This window comes from Podarcis vaucheri (assembly GCF_965113315.1).
Source record: "Podarcis vaucheri genome assembly, chromosome: 5".
Classification (NCBI taxonomy): Eukaryota; Metazoa; Chordata; class Lepidosauria; order Squamata; family Lacertidae; genus Podarcis; species Podarcis vaucheri.
Window position 1 is genome coordinate 98,164,074 of NC_138763.1, and position 14,575 is coordinate 98,178,648.

The following is a 14,575-nucleotide window of genomic DNA, read 5'->3' on the forward strand; positions in this document are numbered from 1 at the left end:
GGGCAAAAGTCTTTGCTCCCCCCCGCCTGCCTTCCCCCCGCCTGCCCCGGGCGATCTTAAAATGCTGGCGGGCGGGAGCGAAGCGTTCGCTGCCGACCCCCAGCATTTTAAAATCTCCAAGGGACAGGAGAGAAGTCTCTGTCCCGGGGAGATTTTAAAATGCTGGGGGTCGGGAGCGAAGCGTTCGCTGCCGACCCCCAGCTTTTTAAAACCTCCCCGGGACGCGGGGAGATTTTAAAATGCTGGGGGTCGGCAGCGCTTCGCTCCCGACCCCCAGCATTTTAAAACGCTGTTCCGAAGGGGGGGGGGCGGGAACAGCTGCCCCAGCCGCCCCACTTCGGAACGCTGTTCCGAAGTGGGGAGGGGGGCGGGAACAGCTGCCCCAGCCGCCCCACTTCGGAACGCTGTTCCGAAGTGGAGAGGGGGGGCGGGGACATCTGCCCCAGCCGCCCCACTTTGGAAAGCTTTCCCGAAGTGGGGCGGGGGGGCGGGGACGCCTGACCCAGCCGCCCCACTTCGGAACGCTGCTCCGAAGTGGGGAGGGGGGGCGGGGACAGCTGCCCCAGCCGCCCCACTTCGGAACGCTGTTCCGAAGTGGGGAGGGGGGGCGGGAACAGCTGCCCCAGCCGCCCCACTTCGGAAAGCTTTTCCGAAGTGGGGAGGGGGGCGGGGACGCCTGACCCAGCCGCCCCACTTCGGAAAGCTTTTCCGAAGTGGGGAGGGGGGGCGGGGACGCCTGCCCCAGCCGCCCCACTTCGGAAAGCTGTTCCGAAGTGGGGAGGGGGGGCGGGGACGCCTGCCCCAGCCGCCCCACTTCGGAAAGCTTTTCCGAAGTGGGGTGGGGGGGCGGGGACACCTGACCCAGCCGCCCCACTTCGGAAAGCTGTTCCGAAGTGGGGAGGGGGGGCGGGGACATCTGCCCCAGCCGCCCCACTTCGGAAAGCTTTTCCGAAGTGGGGAGGGGGGGCGGGGACGCCTGACCCAGCCGCCCCACTTCGGAAAGCTTTTCCGAAGTGGGGAGGGGGGGCGGGGACACCTGACCCAGCCGCCCCACTTCGGAAAGCTTTTCCGAAGTGGGGAGGGGGGGCGGGGACGCCTGCCCCAGCCGCCCCACTTCGGAAAGCTGTTCCGAAGTGGGGCGGGGGGCGGGAACACCTTCTGAAGGCGGGCAGGGGGCGAAAGTCTTTGTCCCCCCTGCCTGCCTTCCAAGGGGCTTTTAAATCGCCCAGGACAGCGGAGAAGTCCTCCGCTGTCCGGGGCGATTTTAAAATGCCGCCCGCCAGCATTTTAAGATCGCCCCGGACAGCGGAGAAGTCCTCCGCTGTCCCGGGGTTTTTTAAAATGCTGGGGGTGGGAAGAAAAGCCCTTGTCCCCCCCCCCCAGCCTTCAGAAGAGGTCCGGGGATAGACTGCCCCCGGACCTGGTCTGAAGGCGGTTTCCCTAGGAACGCATTAATTGATTTTCAATGCATTCCTATGGGAAACCGTGCATCGCAAGACGAAAAAACCGCAAGACGAAGAGACTTGCGGAACGAATTAATTTCGTCTTGCGAGGCACCACTGTAGTTCAAATTATTCACCTCACAAAACTTCTTGCGAACCTACAAATGTAATCTGGTCATCACAATTACTTTTCAAATAATCCGTAAATTTACATCAATCTTCTGTGAATCTCTGGTCCTGCAGGTTTCGAATTCTTCCTGTTAGTTTGTCTAATTCTGCATAGTCCATCAATTTCATCCTCCAATCTTCTATCGTCGGTAGTTCTTCTTACTTCCATTTTTGTGCCAGTAATATTCTTGCTGCCGTCATTGCATATAAAAACAGCTTACAGTCCTTTCTGTTTATATCATCTCCTACAATGCCCACTAAAAATGCTTCTGGTTTCTTGTTGAATGTATATTTCAACAGTTTTTCCATCTCATTATATATATTGCTCTCCCCTGCTCCTCTCTTCCCAGGCACATCCTATGCCCTTTTATTTCAAACAAAGGCAAATGAAAACCAAAATTTAAAAACACTTTTAAACATTTTAAACAGCTGGGGCACTAAAACCAATAATAGAGTCCTCAACAGCTGCAACCCAGGAGTTTGTTGCACCTTTTTGCAGCTGGAGTGAGTGTATCCTACCCACTTCAAGGGGACATGGAGGTTATCACTGTTTTAGCCTCATAGTTTCTCAAGGTAGGTCAGGCTTAGAGATGAGACTGACTTGGCTCTCCTACTGAGCTGGGCAAAGATTTGAATCATAGCCTCCAAGATCCAAGTCAAACACTATTTACACTTAACTTGCATTGGCTCTCCTACATAGAAATTGAAGGCAACCTTATTTCTTCAGCAACAGATGCCCTGCTATACTCTCTGACCAGTTATTTGGATGACGGAGTTGATGGCCGTTCAACACATTTGTGGATGACACCAAATGGGCGTCCTCAGAAGATGGAATCGGGATTCAATATGAGCTTAACAGGTTGTGAAACTGGGTCAGAACTAACAAAATGAATTTCAGTTGGGACAACTGTAAGTTCCTGCTCTTGGGCAGGAATAATCAGATGCACAAATACAGGATAAGGGACACCTGGCCTGACAGCAGTACAGTGGTACCTCGGGTTACAGACGCTTCAGGTTACAGACTCCGCTAACCCAGAAATAGTACCTCGGGTTAAGAACTTTGCTTCAGGATGAGAACAGAAATCGTGCAGCAGTGGTGCAGCAGCAGCTGGAGGCCCCATTAGCTAAAGTGGTGCTTCAGGTTAAGAACAGTTTCGGGTTAAGAACGGACCTCCTGAACGAATTAAGTTCTTAACCTGAGGTACCACTATGTGTGAAAAGGATCTAACGGTCTTCATAAACCACAAGCTTAACCTGAGTCATCAGTGTGATGCAGCAGCAAAGAAAGTGAATTCAGTTGTAGGCTGCATTGACAGAAACACAGTGTCTAGATTAAGGGAAGTATCAGCAGTACTCTGTTCTGCTTTGGTCTGACTGCCTGGAGTCCTGTGTCCAGTTCTTGTCTCTGCCGTTTAAGAGGGATAATGACAAGCTAGAACATGTGCAGAGAAGGGTGACCAAGATGGAAAAGGGTGTGGAAACCAAGCTTATGAGGAACAGTGGTTTAGCCTGGATAAGAGAAGACACTTCATTGCTGTCCGTATTGGTACATCTGGTCTAAAACTGACTTGTGTTTTCTGCTCTTGACTCCAGTCAAGAGCATATGAAGAAAGAACAATGCCACCCTGAATCAGAGAATCACAGTCAAAACTTGTTTTCCTTCAGTTTTTACCCCCCAAATAAAAATCAGACTGAGTAGGAATCCTTCCGAAATTCTCTTCAAATAAATCTTCCATGGATTTGGGGAGTTCTGAGTTTCCTGGGTTTGTTTCTGACGTTTTCACCATGTTAGACATCTGCCATTATTCTGGTTTTATTTGCTAACACATACCCACCTTCCCATTAGCAGGTGCTCCGGGAACCAGAACTAGGACCCAGGTTCTTGGGACCCCCAACTGAGAAATGGCCTCAGTCTTCTATTTTGGGGGTACAATAGCGACTGAAGGAGCATCATATCCATAAGAAAGTTAAATAAAACCTTGAAGGGGACTAGGGACAGGGCCTGTTTGAATCCCTTTTAATGTGTAGTAACCTCTAGCTTGGGACGCGGGTAGCGCTGTGGGTTAAACCACAGAGTCTAGGACTTGCCGATCAGAAGGGGTGAGCTCCCGTTGCTCGGTCCCAGCTCCTGCCAACCTAGCAATTCGAAAGCACATCAAAGTGCAAGTAGATAAATAGGTACCACTCTGGTGGGAAGGTAAACGGCATTTCCATGCGCTGCTCTGGTTCGCCAAAAGCAGCTTAGTCATGCTGGCCACATGACCCGGAAGCTGTATGCCGGCTCCCTCGGCCAATAAAGCGAGATGAGCGCCGCAACCCCAGAGTCGGCCACGACTGGACCTAATCGTCAGGGGTCCCTTTACCTTTACCTTTAACCTCTAGCTATTTTGCCTGGTCTTCAGTTACCTCATTTCTTGAAGCATCTACTATGGATCAAGGAGAATGAGGCCTTCAGTGTGCCTTTCCCCCTGGATCTCACACACCAATGGCAAGAGTACATGTATGTATCAGTAGAAGTTCCCAAAAGAAGATGCAGATATATGTAGAATCACATACAGAATCTCCAGTCATTTTTTCTTAACTTCTGGGATATATATATATATACAGTATAATCCACTGGGAGCAGTCAAGTACAACATTCCTTGTTTTCCTAGAGTGGCCATGCAGGGGGGTGTTAGTCCAGCCCTTCGAACTTCCTGTTCCTCCTCGCCTGGAGCATCCTTCCTTGCATGTGACTGGTAGGTGGGCGTGACCTTTCCAGACCTGATAAAAGGCCAAGTCCCCCAGGTTATCTCCCATATGGGGTAAACCTGTTTAAGCCTAAAGCTCTGCCTGATCATGAGTAAAAACTACTTTTTGTTACTTATGAATAAGACTGTTGTGTCTTTATTCTTTTAGGAGGGATCCAAAGGAGTCTTACCAGGAATATTAGAATATATCTCAATCTGGGCAAGCCAGATTGAATTGTCTCAAGAAACTCACACGAGTTTGCAACCAGCTCTCTGCTGTGTAAGAAGGGGAATGCACTCTGCTAAGTGAAGAAACTTGCTAGCACAAGATAGGAAGGATATTAATAATATATCCTCTCCTGCCACCCTCAACATTCCCACAATATAGACAAGAAGATGGAAGAATGGTTCCTCTACAACTGCAGTGGCCATTCGCTGGTTAAACGTTGCAAAGAGAGAAAGATACAGTACACTTATTTTGGAACCCTTATTTACAAAGCATCTTTATTAGCCTGCAGAACTGTATGAGAACCATTCTCAATATTTCAAAGCAAACCTGGGATATGCAGTTTGCATTAAAAATGCAACAGCCCCCAGCCATTTGACATGTGCTCCTTCCATAAAAGATTAAGGGGTTTTTCTTATATATAAAAAAATACAGTTCCATTATGGCACAAGAATCCTTCTCTCAAAGCTCTGGGAAGGAATTACAAGAGAAATGGGATGAATTATGTAGAGCTGTATCCCAGTCATTTGACAATATCATCTGTCTCCCCATTAAGGCACAGGAGCAGGTTTATCATGGCACAAAAGTGAGACTTGTCTTCACATTGTTACTGACCTCAACCTTGGACTAAAATAAAAATTAAATTGTAAACCAATCTGTAGCTATTTCCTCCTCTTGTCTTTGAAAGTTCGCTGAAAGCATTGGCTTTCCTTACTTTGCATCCAGTTGTCATGAGTGTCTATGAAATGAGAGATGGTTCTCAGAGGACTTCTGCGGCTTGCCCTTTGTGCAAATGTCATTGGACTCCAGGTTTGATCTAGAATCATAGAATCATAGAGTTGGAAGAGACCACAAGGGCCATCGAGTCCAACCCCCTGCCAAGCAGGAAACACCATCAGAGCACTCCTGACATATGGTTGTCAAGCCTCTGCTTAAAGACCTCCAAAGGAGGAGACTCCACCACACTCCTTGGCAGCAAATTCCACTGTCGAACAGCTCTTACTGTCAGGAAGTTCTTCCTAATGTTTAGGTGGAATCTTCTTTCTTGTAGTTTGGATCCATTGCTCCGTGTCCGCTTCTCTGGAGCAGCGGAAAACAACCTTTCTCCCTCCTCTATGTGACATCCTTTTATATATTTGAACATGGCTATCATATCACCCCTTAACCTCCTCTTCTCCAGGCTAAACATCTATAAAGATGGATTTCCATGCATGGACTTCTCCGCACTGCTCTGTAGGGGACAGACACCTTTCAAGTGCTAAGCACTTGAAAAACCTGGGGCACAGTCCCCTGGCACAAATTTCCATATGTTACTTTACATTTAGGTGAACTTTTGTAGGGGGGCTGGGGAAGACTCTGGCTCTTGCCATCAGGGCTTACTCTGAGCTATGGAGTGTCAACAGGACCCATGGCAATATACATGGGTTGGGACCTCCACAAACTGAGATAAGAGGGGGCTGCAATCTCACTGGCATTGTGCTTTACAGTGCGCCCAGTTGCCCTGTAAACAAAGGCTTTTTTAAAAGTCCTCAGCTGCTATTTCATTGCATTCACACAGTCAGGATAATGTATTATTTAACTCTATTATTGTTTCCCCCAGCTACTTGCTCTCACTGAAAGCTTCTCTGACACTGTTGTAATTGACTCTGTTGAAAGCCCCTCTTCCCACAAACCACACCCCAAAGGCTGCTGCAGCAGCGTTGGCCTTCTTGCCAAATTCTGCCACTTTTAGACTCCACCCCCTGCCAAACTCAGGGGCCAGGGAACTTGGACTCATAAAATTGTATGGATAGAAGGAGTCATTCTAGTCCAATCCCCTACAATGCAGTAATCCACCATACAGGCCAAACCAGGGCCTGCCAGGAGTCCAATATGGTTTGCAAGGCCTTTCCCCTCAAACCATACCCACCCCACCTCTGACATCATATGTGACATCAGTTCTGGGGCAAGTACTGCTGTGGCTTCAAGGGAACAACTGGGAACTGAAAATGAGCTCCTGATTATTCCTTTGCTGGGGCCCATCAGCTGATAGTTGGGGAGGGTGGGACTTGCTCTGGGAGGGGGACGCACACTGCTCCTTGAACCTCTGGTTTTCAAAGGCTTAAAGAGCAGCATGGAACCTCTGGAAACTGGAGATTCAAAGAGCAGTGTGGAGTATGTTTCGCCTGGAGAAGAGGAGACTCTTCACCAAAGCACGTTTTAAGAAGAACGTGGAATGTGTAAGAGCTTTGGAATGACACAGTTAAAAATGCCGAACTGGCCACAGTATTCTAGGTGTGGTCTGACCAAGGCAGAATACAATGTTGCTATTACTTCCCTTGATCCGAACACTATACAGTCATATCTCCGGTTGCGAACGTGATCCGTGTGGGAGGCACTTTCGCAACCTGCAGAGTTCATAGCCTGAAGCTACGAACTGAAGTCTGCACACATACATGACGCGATTCGGTGCTTCTGCGCATGATGTCATTTTGTGCTTCTGCGCATGCGCTGAAACCCATTCTGGTACTTCTGGGTTCGGCGCTGTCTGCAACCCAAAAACATGCAACCCTCAGCATTCGTAACCCGAGGTATGACTGTACTTCTGTTGATGCAACCTAGGCTAGAATTAGCTTTTTTTGCTGCTGCATCACACTGATGACTCATATTAAGCTTGTGGTCCACCAAGACCCCTAGATCCTTTTCACATGTACTGCTAGCAAGCCAGGAAACCCCCATCTTATATTTGTGCATCTCGTTTTTCCTGCCTAGTGCAGAACCTTTCTTTTGTCCCAATAGTAATTAATTTTGTTAGTTTGTTAAGGTCAACTTGAATCCCGATTCTGTCTTCTACGGCATTAGCTACTATGTTGAGAATCCCTTCACTCAGCTGCCTCCAGCCCCTCTCCATAATTTCCTCTTTCACTCTTCAGCTTAGGGCGGACCAGTGGCGTAGCGTGGGTTCTCAGCACCCGGGGCAAGGCAAGTAATTTGCGCCCCCTAACCCATGGATTTTAGCACTCGAGTCTCTTCCGCGCCCCCACAGATGTTGCGCCAGGTGCGGCAGCCCCCCCTGCACCCCCCACGCTATGCCACTGCTCCCACCACAAGTCTTCAGGACAGCCATCTGAAGGCTGACGCGGGGAGAAAGTCTCTCCGTCCCACCGCCAGGCTTCGGAGCAGCCTTCCGAAGCCTGGCGGCGGGAGGAGGTCTCTCCGCCCCACCGCCAGGCTTCGGAGGAGCCTTCCGAAGGCTGGCGGTGGGGCAGAGACCTCCTCCCGCCGCCAGGCTTCGGAGCAGCCTTCCGAAGGCTGGCGGTGGGGCGGAGAGCCCTCCTCCCGCCGCCAGCCTTTGGAGCATCCTTCTGAAGCCTGGCGGCGGGAGGAGGTCTCTCTGCCCCACCGCCGCCAGGCTTCGGAGGAGGTCCGAGGACAGTGGGGAAGACGCGCTGTGCTTCCCCGCTGTCCTGGAGATTTCCCTATGGACTTTTGTCTTGCGAAGGGCCGGCCAAACGCGCCCCCCCCCAATGTTGCACCCGGTGCGGCCGGCACCCCGGCACCCCCCACGCTACGCCACTGGGGCGGACTCCTCCCACACTCTTGATCTTGGCTTCACCAAGAGCTCAGCCATCTGACCTCTAATGCAGAATTTTCTGTCTGGTAAATGCCTCATCTCCTTCCACAAGGAACATCATTCATGTACAGAACATTTCCGCTTCATGCTCATTCTGTGACCTGCATCCCATTGATCTAGTGGCATTCTCTGAATCATTACCCCGTCTGCTATCTCCTTCTGCCTTTAATTCACATTCAACCCCTTGACATATTTGTCCTCCTATTCCAATGACATACCGGGTATTCAGCCCTCTTGTCTCCAGCTATGGCTCAGTCTCTTTACAGAAGACTGAGTACAGTATCTCTAACCATGCCCTCTGGAGGAGAAAAAGGCTATGTACACATTACTGGTTTAAAATGCTTCAAGGTCATTTCCCCCTGCTGAATATCAACTCCTTTTTTTACATTGGTGTACACACCAGAGAGGGAGCAGGGGAATTTTCACCCAATGCGCATGAATTACCTGATTTGTTTCCCCACACAGAACTCCCTTCAACGAAGGGGTCATCTGCAAATGTGCAATGGCTGCTTCAAACAGCACAACTGTGGCTTATCTGCGCAAACTGGATGGAAGCTGGTTTGAAGGCAAATGCTCCAAACAACAACATTTCTCAAGAAACTACAGGGTATATATGAATCGTGGCTAATGTCATGTGTAGTCTGCTTTGCACATCAACAATGGGAACACACCAGATACAGAGCAAGTGGCTCTGTAATGTGTGTACAAAGCCCAAAAGAGTTGACTGATTTTGTCCGGTATAAAATCATCTCTATGTCTGGCATGTTTTTGGCTAAAGAAACACATTGTTTCTTCCTGAACCACATCAAGCCAGGGCATCTTCAGTGTGATGTCCTGCTAAGCCCTGCCCCCTCTCTCCTCTCATCTCTGCTCAAGACTCCTCACTCTTTAAAGGTAAAGGGACCCTTGACCATTAGGTCCAGTCGTGGCCGACTCTGGGGTTGTGGCGCTCATCTCGCTTTATTGGCAGAGGGAGCCGGCATACAGCTTCTGGGTCATGTGGCCAGCATGACCAAGCCACTTCTGGCGAACCAGAGCAGCGCATGGAAACGCCGTTTACCTTCCCACTGAGGTGGTACCTATTTATCTACTTGCACTTTGACATGCTTTCGAACTGCTAGGTGGGCAGGAGCAGGGACCGAGCAATGGGAGCTCACCCTGTCGCGGGGATTCAAACCGCTAACCTTCTGATCAGCAAGTCCTAGGCTCTGTGGTTTAACCACAGCGCCACCCGCGTCCCTTTTTCATTCCTTAGTTAGCTTCAATTTAATACTTGCCCTCCTGTCTCTGCTTCTCTCGCTCTCCCTTTATCTCCTTCCCCACCTACTTTCAGATCACTGGGTCCAGCCCTTACATCTGCCCCTCACAGAAGAGGAGATGGGTAACCTGTGGCCTTCCAGATGTTGGACATCAGCCCCGGTCAGGGATGATGGTTGTGGTTCTCCCTGCCTGACCTAGAGTGAAAGGGCAGGTGAACAAAGAAACAAAAGCAGTCCCTGCTTCTCCTTGAGCCACCTCCAAGGTGCCCTCATTTGCCCTGTTCCTGCAAGCCGTAAAGCAGCAAGGGAGGGGGCTAGCAAAGGAGAGAAGTTGCCAGGTGCCACTTCCATCACTCAGGTGGGCAAACGCCTCCTCCCTGCAAACCTCCTTCCACAAACATGAGCAGAGGAGACGTGAGGAGGAAATGTAAGCCTCAGAAATGAAGGGCATGAGCATGCACAGAGTGCACCTGCCGCCTCACCAGTGAGGAGCCTGTGTTTGCATTTAGTAAGGTCATTCCACAACTGGTAGCCTTTGTACAAACAGCTCGTCTTACAATCGCCTCGCCAAGTAGAAACTTAGTTGGTCTCTAAGGTGCTACTGGAAGGAATTTTTTAATTTTGTTTTGACTACGGCAGACCAACACGGCTACCTACCTGTAACTACAAATTCACGTGTATGCCTGTGCACGCGCGACCAATTCCAGAGGGGTCATCCCGTTAGGCTGCGATAGACGGTAATGGATTGCTTTCAAGTCACTTTCAGCAGCAGATGAAACAAAAACTCGGCCCCTACCGCCCCGCCCCGTCCTGTTTTTTGCCAGAACAAAGGTAGCGACGCTGCCCAGCTCTCACCTGCGTCGCCTGGTCCAGAGGGAGAGAGCGGGGAGATCGGGTGATCCTGGTCCGGGGTCGGAATAGATGGCCTTCTGGCAGTGGCGTAGCGTGGGTTGTCAGCACCCGGGGCAAGGCAAGTAATTTGCGCCCCCTAACCCGGTAGGGACAGAGAGCTGCGAGTGCGAGCGCACCCCCCCCCAGATGTTGTGCCCGGTGCGGCGGGCCCCCCCTGCACCCTCCACGCTACGCCACTGCCTTCTGGTGCCTCCGCGGAAGGAAGCGGGCAGCGCAAAGGCGCGCGGTGTGCCGCCGGTCCGACGGAGGAGAGCGGCGGGGCGGAGCAGCGGGAGGAGGAGCCGAAGCAGCGCCGGCGGGGAGCGGGGAGCGAGCCAGCGCCAGACGCGCCCGGAGCCCGCCAGCAGCAACAGGAGGAGCGGAGCCGCGAAGGGGCGAGGCATCCTTGGGAGGCGCGCGAAGGTAGGAGGCGGGCGGCCCGACGGGGCGGCCGGGCGGGAGATCGAGCCAGCCCGGCGGGCGCAGCGAGGGCGCACGGTCGGGCTGCGATGGCGGGGCCGGAGGACGCGCCCTGGGGAGTCCCCGGCCGCGCGGAGGAGGCGGCGCCGCCCTCCTCCTCCTCCTCCCCGGAGGCGCCGGGCGTCGGGGGCGAGCGGCTGGTGCTGAACGTGTCCGGGCTGCGCTTCGAGACGCTGCCGCGCACGCTGGCCGCCTTCCCGGACACGCTGCTGGGCGACCCCCGGCGCCGCGCGCGCTTCTTCGACCCGCTGCGCAACGAGTACTTCTTCGACCGCAGCCGGAGCAGCTTCGACGCCGTGCTGCACTACTACCAGTCGGGCGGCAGGCTGCGCCGCCCCGCGCACGTGCCCTTGGACCTCTTCGTGGAGGAGCTGCGCTTCTACCAGCTGGGCGAGGAGGCCATCGGCGCCTTCCGCGAGGACGAAGGCTTCATCGCCGAGGACGAGAAGCCGCTGCCCTCGAAGCCCTTCCAGCGCCAGCTGTGGCTCCTCTTCGAGTACCCGGAGAGCTCGGGCCCCGCGCGGGGCATCGCCATCGTCTCCGTGCTGGTCATTCTCATCTCCATCGTCATCTTCTGCCTGGAGACCTTGCCCGAGTTCCGCCTGGAGGGCAAGGGCGGCAGCTACGGGGAGGAGTCCCCCCGGGACCTGCTGCCAGAAGAGGACGACTTGCTTTCCTTGCAGCCCGACGGAGGGACCCCCTCGCCCGCGCGCCCGCCGTCGAGCGCCCGCCCCTTCTTCACGGACCCCTTCTTCCTCATCGAAACGCTCTGCATCATCTGGTTCTCCTTCGAGCTGCTGGTGCGCTTCTTCGCCTGCCCCAGCAAGCCCGAGTTCTCCAGGAACATCATGAACATCATTGACATTGTGGCCATCATCCCCTACTTCATCACGCTGGGGACGGAGCTGGCTCAGGAGCAGCAGAAGAAGGAGCAGCCGCAGGGCAGCAGCAGCAACGGAGGCCAGCAGCAAGCCATGTCCTTGGCCATCCTGAGGGTCATCCGCCTGGTCAGGGTCTTCCGGATCTTCAAGCTCTCCAGGCACTCCAAGGGGCTGCAGATCTTGGGGAAGACCCTGCAAGCCAGCATGAGGGAGCTGGGCCTCCTCATCTTCTTCCTTTTCATCGGCGTGATTCTCTTCTCCAGTGCTGTGTATTTTGCAGAGACCGATGACCCGGATTCTTTGTTCACTAGCATCCCAGATGCTTTCTGGTGGGCAGTAGTGTCAATGACCACAGTGGGCTATGGAGACATGTACCCAATGACCATTGGGGGCAAGGTTGTGGGGTCGTTGTGCGCCATTGCCGGCGTGCTGACCATCGCCCTTCCTGTGCCTGTCATTGTCTCCAACTTCAACTACTTCTACCACCGAGAAACTGACCAGGAGGAGCAGTCCCGCTATACTCACGTCACTTGCGGACAGCAGCAATCTCCTTCTTCGGAGCCCAAGAAAGGTGACAGCAACCGGACACTCGGTAAATCAGACTTCCTGGAGGCGGAAGATTTAGAATCTGCAAAATACTCCAACTTTATTCCAGCCAGCAACCACGCCTGTAAAGAGAACAAGTTGTTGACAGAGGTGTGATCACTTCCATCGCCCTCAGTTGAACCTGCTGGCTTCAAGCTGTGTAGACGAAAACTGCAGCTGATCATCTTCGCATTGGAGAAAGAGAGAAGAATGACAACACTTGTTTGTCTGAATGGAAATGATTTGTGCTCCTTGGAATAAAGACTGCTGTGATTTGGACACCGACTCCCTCATTTATGTTGCTTCGTTGACTTCTATAATAAGTTGCTTAATTTCCTTCCCCAATCACAGGGCGTTACCTGTTGTGTATCCGTTATTTATTTATTTTTCTGGGGGTGGAGAAGATTTTCTTCCAGCGGTTGCCTGCGGATGGATCTTATTATCTTATCTACTCACAGAAGCAAAAGCAATATGCCACATCAAGTTTGCAATTAGGCTAGGAATTGCTACGCCCTCAAGTTCCACTGCCAGCCTTACATTTCTTACAGCCACATCAGTCCTAAGCACTGGCTAATGCCTTTGAGTAACGAAAGCTGTCGTTCAGCATTGCAGCATGCAATTTCACAAATTTTCCTTTGTATTCATGTTGTGTCATGTTGTGCTTGTTTGTGAATACACACAGCTCCGAGAACTAATTTATTTGCGATGAAAGTCTATGATCAACCATGCTTGGTCCAAAAATAGGAGGAGCTCGTGATATTTTTGCTGATTTCCCTGGAGGTTAATTTTGCAAGCTGCCCTCTCTTGCCTTCCCTTAGGCTGGAGTAGCTGGAATTTTGCTTCCAGGGGCTGCCAACACCATTCAGTCTGCTGGGACAGGCCTGTGAGAAAGAGGGGATGAAAAGGAGCACCGTAGGTCTTGAGTTTAAAACTTTAACAGGTGCACACTGAAAAATATTAGTGCTGCATCTGTTAAAACTTTAAAACCCATTTCATTTCCCCCCAAAAAACATGATTGGAGACTAGATGATTCTTTTCTTGTAGAAAAGAAAAAAAGTAAAGTAATTGGAATGAAATGTACATGGAATTCTCTATGTTAGTGGTTGTATGCAGTATGTTGGAGCAGGAGGAAAAACATAGCACAGATTAAAAGAAGGCTGGCAGTGGGTTTTCTACACACCATTCAGATGTTCTGACATGTACAAATGAATGCAGTGTGTTTGTGTGAAAGTGATTGCCGTAGCAAGCTCTCCCCCAGACTTAAGCACATTCATTTTAAAGTCTGAAAATGTTCCTGTGTACACAACTGTTCCCAAAGGGAGCTTTCTCTAATTGCCTGGGAATCCTGCTTTTGTGTTGTATTCATTGGGAAAGGGCCTTATAATGAATGTAAGTAGGCCTGTTGATGTGATGCCCCTCCTTTCATACACTGTGCCAAAGTGCTAATAGCCTGTCGGCAAACTGAGTGCTGGCATGCATTATCAGTCTTGCCCTTTCTGACATGCTTCCAGTAGACTGTCCACCTTTTAAAAAACCCCACCATTATTTTTTTAAAAGCATCACATGTATCTTTTTGAAAACGCATGTGCCATACATGTATTCCTGAGAGAGCCAAGGGTTTCAGTGGTTCAGTGGAGCATACATTCATGCGCCGAGTGCGCATTCGGGGGGAAGTCCAGGTGGTTTGCTGGCAAACGACCCCCAACAAAAACGAGCATATGAGTGAAAGAGGTGAGGGGAAAACACAATAAATAATGCATTGTGTAGTATTCCATTAAGATAAGTAATATGCAAAACAGTTTACATAATTTAACAACGCGAGAGAGGTTTTGCAGCTCATCCCTGAGAGAGGCACTGGAAAAGGTTATTTTGAAAATCTTAGAATTATAGAGTTGGAAGAGATCCCAAGAGTTATCTAGTCCAGCCCCCGCCCCCTTTAATGCAGTAATCTCAACTAAAGCATCCATGACAAGATGGCCACCCAACCTCTGCTTAAAAACCTCCAAGGAGGGAGAGTCCACCATCTCCCAAGGGAGTCCGTTCCACTGCCAACCAGCTCTTGCTGTCAGAAAGTTTTTCCAGATGTTTAGCCGGAATCTCCTTTCTTGTAACTTGAAGTCATGGGTTCGAGTCCTACCCTCCAGAGCAGGAGAAAACAAGCTTCCTCCATCTTCCCTGTAGCTATCTGAAGACGGCTATCGCATCTCCTGTGTCTGTTTTTGAGGAAGCTACCCAGAACTGACTGAATGCTGAAAAATTCACGGGTTTGGAAGAAGAATCTACCTCGAGAGATTGAGATAA

At 51.3% G+C, this 14,575-nt stretch overlaps 1 protein-coding gene across 1 annotated transcript; it reads left to right on the forward strand.

The window, feature by feature from the left end:
- Positions 1–10,837: 10,837 nt before the first annotated feature.
- Positions 10,838–12,553, forward strand: LOC309532837 (potassium voltage-gated channel subfamily A member 6-like; the record flags this gene model as incomplete). The annotated part of the gene is made up of 1 exon (XM_082223533.1): positions 10,838–12,553. One exon carries the CDS (start codon positions 10,838–10,840, stop codon positions 12,389–12,391), a length of 1,554 nt encoding a protein of 517 aa, XP_082079659.1. The 3' UTR covers positions 12,392–12,553.
- Positions 12,554–14,575: the final 2,022 nt, after the last annotated feature.